The sequence below is a fragment of the Chiloscyllium punctatum genome, chromosome 3, assembly GCF_047496795.1.
Source record: "Chiloscyllium punctatum isolate Juve2018m chromosome 3, sChiPun1.3, whole genome shotgun sequence".
NCBI classification, from domain to species: domain Eukaryota; kingdom Metazoa; phylum Chordata; class Chondrichthyes; order Orectolobiformes; family Hemiscylliidae; genus Chiloscyllium; species Chiloscyllium punctatum.
Genome location: NC_092741.1, coordinates 60,369,996 through 60,379,075, shown reverse-complemented (window position 1 = coordinate 60,379,075; position 9,080 = coordinate 60,369,996). Strand labels below are relative to the sequence as shown.

Sequence of the window (9,080 nt, the reverse complement as noted above, 5' to 3'; positions counted from 1 at the left end):
CATAACTTCAAAAAGATTTGCACTCATATAGCGCCTTCTGTGGTCTCAGACTACCCCAGGTCCTTTCGAATCGCGCGCCGAAAGCAAATGCAGCAAGTCCACCAGCGCACAGTAAGATCCCAAAAGCAGCACCCACATGACTGACCAGGTCATCTCTCTCATAGTCAGATAAAACTGTTAAGTTTAGTTTATAGGATCTGGCGGCTGTGTTTTTTTTAAACTAAATCTCTCAGCGCCCTGCTTTCTTTACAAATGAAATGTCTGCTGTCGAGTGAACAAGGTGAAGGAGGACGTGTTCAGCTGGATGGAGTCGGGCCCCTGTTACTGACTCCCAGCCCTACCTTCTCTATCACTTGGAAGGGGATGTAAGTGATATTCTGTCACCTACACGGCCAACTCCAGCATGGAACAGAGAATCTCCCTGGACAGCAGAAATATTTAAACGTCAACTCGACAGAACTTTAGAAGAAAGTTTTCAGGAAACGAGACCAAACACAAAAGCTGATAATTCGGTGCAATTAAATACAGAAACTGAACTATTGCTTCTTTTCCATGCATTTCAATATAATTGTCTTGAACTTCACGGAATAACTCAGAGTCTGTGAATGCCACGATATATAAACGGGGGCTGATTGGTGAGTGCTCCAGGTTAACCACAGAGAACGGATTTTTCTTTAATCTTCCTTGATGGACTTTGCGCGGGTCTAGCGCTTGTCAACATCGACTTGTCCCTCCTTTCAAACGGCGAGATCCCGCCTCCAAGTGAGCCGAGATAAATTCCGGGTGTCGCATCTCAATCGCGGGGTCTTCACTCAAACAGAGTCGAGGGGAATTGACTGCAACTGGAAAAGCTACACGCTGCGAACTTTCTCATCGCCTTTTCTATCTCTGAACGCCAACTTTGCAGGAGATCCTGGCGGTACCATGTCCACTGGGTCCGTTAGCGATGCAGAAGACCTTCAGGAAATGGAAGTGCTGGGAGCAGAGGGCGACTGCGACGGGCTAAAGAGGAAATCGAACAAGGATTTCTGCACCTCCAACGACAGTAATGAAGACAGCTCCAACTATGAGCACGAGTCCCCAAAGAAAGGCAGGGGGGCTTCGGGAAAGGGCCGCAAGACGGCCTCCAAGAAATCCTCTCTGAATGGGGTGACCCAGGAAGGGAAACAGATCCAGCGTAACGCTGCAAATGCTAGGGAGAGGGCCAGAATGAGGGTGCTCAGTAAAGCCTTCTCCAGGCTCAAAACCACCTTACCCTGGGTGCCACCAGACACTAAACTCTCCAAACTCGACACCCTCCGGCTGGCATCCAGCTACATAGCCCACCTCAGACAGATTCTAGCCAACGACAAGTATGAGAATGGCTACATACACCCAGTAAACCTGGTAGGATCCCACCTTCTAAACAACATAGGTTTACTCCTGTGTCTGTCTGTGTGTGGTGTGTTGGTGTAGTTAACGATTGCGTAGTTTTGTGTATGTTTAAATATATATATTAAGGAGAACATAATATGGATGTTTCTGTCCATTCCTATATGAGGCTATATTGACCTATATAAGTAAATGTATATGCACGTGGGTATATGAAGAAGTTTGCATCAATTTGTGTATGCATCTGTCTGATTATGTGGATGGGGGGCGGGGGGCTGTGTGATTATGGGGATTTAGGCCTGTGTGATTATGAAGATTGAGATCTGTGTGATTATGTGGATGGGAGTTTATGTGATTATGGAGATTGGGGTATGTGTGATTGTGTGGATGGGGGCTGTGGTTACGGGGATTGGGATCTGTGCGATTATGTGCATGGGGGTGATGGGAGTTTGTGTGATTATGTGGATGGGGCTTTGAGTGATTATGGGAATTTGGTTCTGTGTGATTTTGTGGGTTGGGGTCTGTGTGATTATGTGGATTGGTGTCTGTTTGATTTTGTGGATTGGGGGTTGTGTGATTTTGTGGATTGGGGACTGTGTGATTATGTGGATGGATATCAATATTTGTGTGTTGTGTGCTTGTGTATGTGTGTGTACGAGAGAGAGGGACGATGCGAATCGGTTTGTATCACTGAATAGAGTAGGCTATTCGGGGAGCTGTATCGCAATCCTTGTGTACTTAGATTACTCGGCAGTTTTGTATTTATGAAGGCGGCCAGAAAAGCAGTCCAACTCTGAGACAGCGAACACGCTGCCTCACCGACGTAGAAAGTCTTTTTTCCATTTAAAATCACTGAGATTATTGCAGTTTTTTTGTGGTCAGAAAATAATAATAATTGATGTGAGTACAGTCGCCGGAAGTGAGGAGTTTAGTGTGCTCCGTACACGAGGTAAAAGAGAAGCTGACTAATTGCAGAGGTTGATCGTGTCAATTTAGCGAATGAGTCTTGCAACATCCATGTGAAACATAGACGGTGCTCCCAAAGTGAGGAGGCGCCGAAACGTGGGTTAAATTGAACAATAGCGATAGAAAATAAATGTAATCCCGTGTAGATTTACTGGAGAAATATTGTAGGTAAGTTCCAAATAAGTGCAAAGGATTTTGACATAAAATATTTGGTGAGGCAGTGCGGTTCCACAGTATAAGTGGAGAGATGTAAAACAGTACATAAACTTTACCCAATTAAAAAAATTCTGTATAACATTTTCAACTGCCAGTTACACACCACTTTAATTAATTAATAATTGATATAGCTGGTTGGTGTAAAATGTTGAAGGGTGGAAATGAATTTTAAATATTTTAATATCCCGTAGGTTTGGGGCCGAATTGTTTGAATTTTCTCGCGTCTCATTTAAACAATAATCTTAATTCGTGCTTTTCTCTCCCCTCTGCACAACGGTAGTAACCTCTGCAGGAGGTTCTACTGTTGAATTATAACAAAACCAAAGGGAAGTTTGTGAAAAGCATTGAGTGTAGATGTTGTGGAACTCTGCTGAATATTTGGGAAATGGCGGGGCATTTACAATATCTGTTTGACACGCAGCAGTGGTTATTATCTTGCCCGCTGGAATCGTTTTGGGAAATCAGATTAGCTCATTGTAATGGAGAACAAAATGATTTCCTAGGAGGCCGTTCCAGAAAGTGGGAAGGGTGATAACTTTAACCGTTTCGCTCGTGTTTAAGGAAATGCGGATTTGCAGTTTCTCGGTTAAAATGACAAAATTCAACCCATCTTTCAAACTCAAATCTCATGAAAAAATCACTTGAGCATACTCTCGTTAACTGAAACAAAGGAGCGCTCCAATTGTATAACACCGAAGATCTCTGTGAAGATCAAAATGTATTAAACTAGTGTTTTCCCGTCAGATCTTGTCCCTGTTCATTTATGAAAATACGAACAGAGTAGCAATTCTTAATACTGACCTCTGAGGGAATTCAGTTTCAATTTTAATAGAACAATTTTTCGATAAATATAAAAGCACTACAACTGTAATGGTTCGTAACCAACATCATCTTATTCCGGAATACTTATTCTCGTGTAGTGTTTAAATCGATACAAGTTAAACAAATTTTCACCTGAAATATCTTAGTGAATTTTGTGAACAAATCCTTGGTTTCATTTACTCAAGATTTTAAGAACACGGTGGAGGCTTGAAATTAGTGGTATGTGATGATATGCTGTCTCCCATTGTCAAAATCCAAGATCAGACCAGTTTCAACCACGAACCAGATCGATTAAACTGATTCCTTCGAATGTTGAATTGCGTGAGTAGAGCAGCCCGTCAGTACCACTCAGTCTCAATTCGAACTGTCTTGATGCCTGGAGGGACTTTGTTCTATGCTAAAATATTTGTGATCTGCTACTTTAGAGATACGAACTTAAATTTGTAGCAATTTAAATTCAATAGAAACTGTCATGAAAGAAACCAAATTTGAAGTTACAGTATTTCCGTTGTCCTAAACAATGGTAATGTTTGAGGTAGCCGTTTAAGCTGCGTGAATGTTCCTATTATCTTCGTTTATAATGTAATGTGACAAAAAGCACAACTCGATTTCACTTCTTGTTTCATCTGGTTGCTTTATCTTTTCCCCAATGTTCACACTAAATGAAAATTGTCTTCTATTAGTAAAGATTCCACATCAACGTTCTGAGAATGATGTATAAATAGCATTTCTTTGGACAGGTTGGGATTAGACTTGGGTGGAGATATTTCATCTCTTTAGTTGCAAGCTTGTTGGTTTGTTGCTTCATTTTATGAACTCTTTAGATCAGGGGTAATGTAAAAGGAAAAGAAACGAAACCGGACCAGCTAAGGAACCTCTGATTTCTTGTTGTCCTGAACAAATGGCACCAACCTTTCTTTCCTTTCTATTCTAGACGTGGCCGTTCATGGTGGCCGGGAAACCAGAGAACGAGCTAAAAGAGGTCGTGACCACGGCCCGTTTGTGTGGGACTACGGCGTCGTGACAAAAAAGAAAATTCCCGCTCAAATGAAGCCGGAGGGTAAACGAGAAGCTGATAAATGGACAAACGATGAGCTAAAAGCCGGCCGGGCCCTGTAATCATCTCAGCCTGGGCTCTATCACAGGAGAATGTTCTTACACTCCTATCATGTCGATATTGTTCCAGTACTTTGCTGGTCAAAGTGCCAAAAAGGGGTTTAAACGCCTTCATTTGTAATAGTGACAGACTTTAATGTCGTGCAAGATAATGTCGGTATGTTGAATTTCAGCACTGGCGTTGACAGTCAGTGGCCGTGTAAGGAAGCATCATATAAAAGATATATATTTTCTTTAACCGCAGGTCTTTTCAAACCATGTAAATAAAAGTTTGCTTTATATTTAAGTGTCTGGAGCCGTGTGGGTACATCTTACATTCCTTCTCACCTGAGGCCAGCTATATTTATTGTATATGTCTAACCGCATGCTTGGGCTGTATCTACAGATCCCAACCTCCACAATAGACGCAACCAAGTGACAACCGTAATGATTTGTTTATTTCCCCCACTAAAGGGATAAGCAGGAGATATCTCTTGTTATTGAGTCAGGACTGAAAGAAAACAAACATTCTGCACCAGCTCAGCATCCTTGGAGTTCAGGCTCAATCGCTGACCCTGTGCAAAAAAAAAATGCCCTGGTTTTTAAAAAATGAGCCGAGGAAACCTTTTAAGCACAATGTTGCCCCGGTAACATAGAGGCACGGCGGCTGTAGGCTTTACGTTCGAGGCGACTCTTAACAATAACGCGGTTACGTTCTGCAAAGTCTATTCTGCCAAGTTGCAGGGAGACTAAACCGGTTTCTGGCCGAGGTGACGAATTTCAGATTTCAGGTACCATCCAGAAACAGAATCGCTTCATTAGATCCCTCCCTGACCTGTTGGTAACCAAGCCACATGGTTTGGCAGGGACCTCCCGCGTCCGTTGCGAGTCTCGGCTGATTGTTGATCCCAGGTAGGTTGGCAGGGGGTCAGCAGCTTTGGCCGGATGGACAGAGTATACAATCCACATCACTCTACAGCAACAGACTTTTAGTGCGCTGGGCAATCTCCCCCCAGATCCCATTCACACCCGATGGCTATTGGTAGAGCTCTCAGAGATGTCCATTGGTCCATGGAATGAATTTCACGGTTGGTGAATAGATTAGACGTGTGGTTCTTTGGTGAAAACTTCAAACACTAAAATATGATCTTTAAGCGGAAACACGGGGAAACGCTGAAGCAAGAAGCATTTTGCTGGTGGCATTGTAGCGCACTCTCGGTGTGACGGCCTTGAGACATTGGCTTTGAAATTGCCTGCCGGCACTCACTGAAGGGGCGCTGCAGGGTCAACAGCGCTTTCGCTAAAGCCCTACCCCAACAGTCGATGGTGAGTTCAAGTGCTACTTAACGGGATAGCACCACTTAAATGGATCTTCACCATCACAGCTGGGGCTTTGAGGATAAGCTCTGAAGCACATCTGGAGGCATTTCTGAGATTTTTTCACGATATCGCGGAGACATCATTTATTCTGGAAATTATCTTGAGTACTTCACCTAGTAGTTCCGTGCTCCTCAGCTTTACACGAGTCAGCAGGAGAAAACAAGAACTTGCTGCCGACATCTTGCCGTTGTTGTCCCATAGCCTGAACGAAGAATAGGATGAGGAAATGACGCCAAACCGAGCAGCGCCGACAGCTGCAGCAGAGGAGGCTGAGGTGCAGCAGCATCTCCTTCACAAAGGCCTCCAATGCTACAGCCAATAACCTTTGCAGCCCCAGGCAGAAATCTGCTGCTGTGTGTCAGCAGGAAGCCCTTTCCAACTTCAGTGACACATTAACGCTGCAACTACAACATGGTCGGACATATTAATCATCACTTAGTCTGAAATTGTGAGCTAATACCTGGCCTTTCTCATTAACATGGCACCTATTTAACAACTGTTGATTCAAAGTACTTGGGTTTTGATTTTATACTTTCTTTTTGGAAAGTAAAAAGGAGAAGCCATCTCTTTATTGTGTTTGGAATTTTCACTTTTGGTGATAGAAAGGCAGTAACAGACAGCTACTTAACCCTTAAACTGTTGACTATTCCTCTCCATGGCATTGTTTTGTTTTCAATTTCATTTCCAGCACTATGAAACTAGGGAAAAAAGTATCATTCAGATATTGGAGGAGATTTTTCAATTTTATTCATTTCTTTTTTGATTTGATCTAAAATATTCACCATTTTAATTTCAATTTTAAAATCTGACTGATTTATACCATTGTTTTACTTTATTTTGAGTTTGAAATCTCAAAACATTTCTTCTCCTGTGCCTAGAGCAGTCTACACTCGTTGTTGAGCTGGGCTGCATACCTCTTGTATCTGGTTGGTTTTCTATCCAGCCAAGAGACTAAACATGACTGTTTACTCTAATATGTCAATGGGATTACTAATTCAAAATTTAACAGTTTTGTTGGCTTTTTTGTTTTAAGTACAAATTTGCAAATGCAATTGGCAGTCTATCAGTGTCCATATACCAAAATAATCTGTCACTTCACTAGCATTCCAAGACCTAAGTCTGTTTTTATTTGGACTATTCTTGAAGTTAAAATTGAACTTTTGTTCCCATTATATGGTGTTCTCCCAAGTCTCACCCATGTCTGTAAGAACAGAAAAATGTTTGAAACAACCTTGTCATATTCCATATTCCTGTCATTTTGATTGTCCCATCCATACAATCTGCCTGTATAGCACACAAAACAACACTTTTCATTGTTCCTCAGTACGTGCAACAACAATAAATCAGATCAAATTAAAATAACTCTCAATCTGTAAAAGGATGAGATGCTGCTAGGTGTGGGTGTGTGTTTTTTTTAACAAAAAACAAGCAAAATAAGCTGATGTTAATCATCTGGGAGTTTGCACTGCACCTGTTTCTCACAGATATGTTTTGATTAAAATGGGAGGATTAAGAAGTATTGCATGCATTCATGTCCAGAAAGCCAATTATACTGTTCTGAATCAACAATGTATCTGATTCTTTTTAAAGATGTTCATTAGTGCAACATTACCAGTTTATTTGTAAGCCTGTTTCATACATCTTCTTCAGTGTTCCTTTCAAGCTTGTTAATGCTGTGCTCATCGAATTCCACAAATCACCGAATCATATGTCCATTATTTATAGCTTTTAACATGTTAATGACCTATATCATGTGCCCTTTTGGTCTTCTTTACTACATACAAAATCAAATGCACTCTCTAACATAAAATATAGCTATATTGATACTTCTGTATTGCTGCAAATCACCTGCTACTTTGCAGCAATGCCAGAGTGATTTTAAGATTCAAAGACTGACAGTGTGCAACTTCTTTGTCCTCATATACATTGTGTATTCAATATCTGTGCAGTTCAGGGTACCCTGTTGCAGTTAACAAGTGTTTGGGGATACGTTCAATCTCCTGGACACTTTGGAAACTTAGCAGAATCTTCCCTAATAATTAGTTTATTTAGAAAAAGACACTTCCGCAAATGCTCCTAAGATATTATAAACATATTTAAGTGGCAAGATTTTAGTTGGCAGCCGAGCAAGTTCATTAAGACATGATGTTGAAAACCAAACTATGAACAGACTGATCTTGGATACAACAGAATACTCTTTATTTTTTGAATTTGCAATGCTAGAATCATTCTTGTCAAATATAACCATTTAAGTTTGCAAAATGATTGCCTCACTATCGACATAGCAACAGTCGATATGATTAATCACGTCAATATGATTAATTAGATGTGAAGTACTTTGAGAAGTTTGTGACTAGCTTAATAAAAGAAGTATTATATGCATGCAAGTTTTTTTTATCTCTCTGATCTAATTGACAAATTTTAGTTTACATTAAAATGAGGATGGATGCAATCATTCTCATTAAAATGCATTTTCTGATATTTAGATTTCTTCCTAATGGTGAAATTTCTAATGGTGACCAGGAGTAAATAAGGCATCAGAAGAAATAAGCAGATTTGCAATTCATTATGTCATTCCCACTTTTTACAGGAAAAGGTTTGCTAGGTCTTTCCTCCACACTTGTCCAACGCAACAAGATTTAAAATGCCCTTGAAGACTTTAGTACCATATTTCTCAGTTAGATAGTTATAAATTAATTAGTATTCAAAATATTTTCAGTAAAAAAATTGAGATTATTATGAACAGTTTTTGCATTCTCTGTTCTCACAAAATGGAAAGTAGTTTCTCTTATTTATGTAAATATAAAACTATAAGTTGAAACATGACATTTGTTCCTTTTTTATTATTATTTACTCACTAAAGCTTAATAATGGCTTGATCTATGTGAAACAATGCTAACATTGATTTGACTCTGAAAGTGCAATTTAGAGCTGTGGTTTCTTAAAGTTTACTTTTTTAAGGCTGACTGTCTCAACATTGCTAATATGGCAATGATAATTCAGTGTGACATTCAACCCGCCTGATCCTTCACAAGTGTCTAATAGTTTGGGGTTATGGCCTGGTCTGTTTATAAAACCTCTTTAACTGGTTAGGCCTCAAGCAAGTAACATTCAGTTAACAGAATATTCATTCTCTGTTTTTCTAATCTATTTTACATGTTTCCCCCTTTTCTTATTCATTCATGAACCTGCTTTGCTTGCTTAACTTGAATTTGTTGATATCAATAAGG

At 40.3% G+C, this 9,080-nt stretch overlaps 1 protein-coding gene across 1 annotated transcript; it reads left to right on the top strand.

Annotated features, from left to right (window-relative positions):
* The first annotated feature begins 628 nt into the window (after nucleotides 1-628).
* On the top strand, nucleotides 629-4,777 carry tcf21 (transcription factor 21). The gene is made up of 2 exons (XM_072553823.1): nucleotides 629-1,386; nucleotides 4,310-4,777. Exons 1-2 carry the CDS (start codon nucleotides 925-927, stop codon nucleotides 4,397-4,399), a joined length of 552 nt encoding a protein of 183 aa, XP_072409924.1. The 5' UTR covers nucleotides 629-924; the 3' UTR covers nucleotides 4,400-4,777.
* Nucleotides 4,778-9,080: the final 4,303 nt, after the last annotated feature.

What these genes read in the sequence shown, in the direction of transcription:
- tcf21 (XM_072553823.1), top strand. Translation starts at nt 925, where the DNA reads ATGTCCACTGGGTCCGTTAGCGATGCAGAAGACCTTCAGGAAATGGAA. An exon ending in ACATACACCCAGTAAACCTG is followed by an intron (nt 1,387 to 4,309) that starts GTAGGATCCCAC and finishes TTTCTATTCTAG; the next exon opens with ACGTGGCCGTTCATGGTGGC.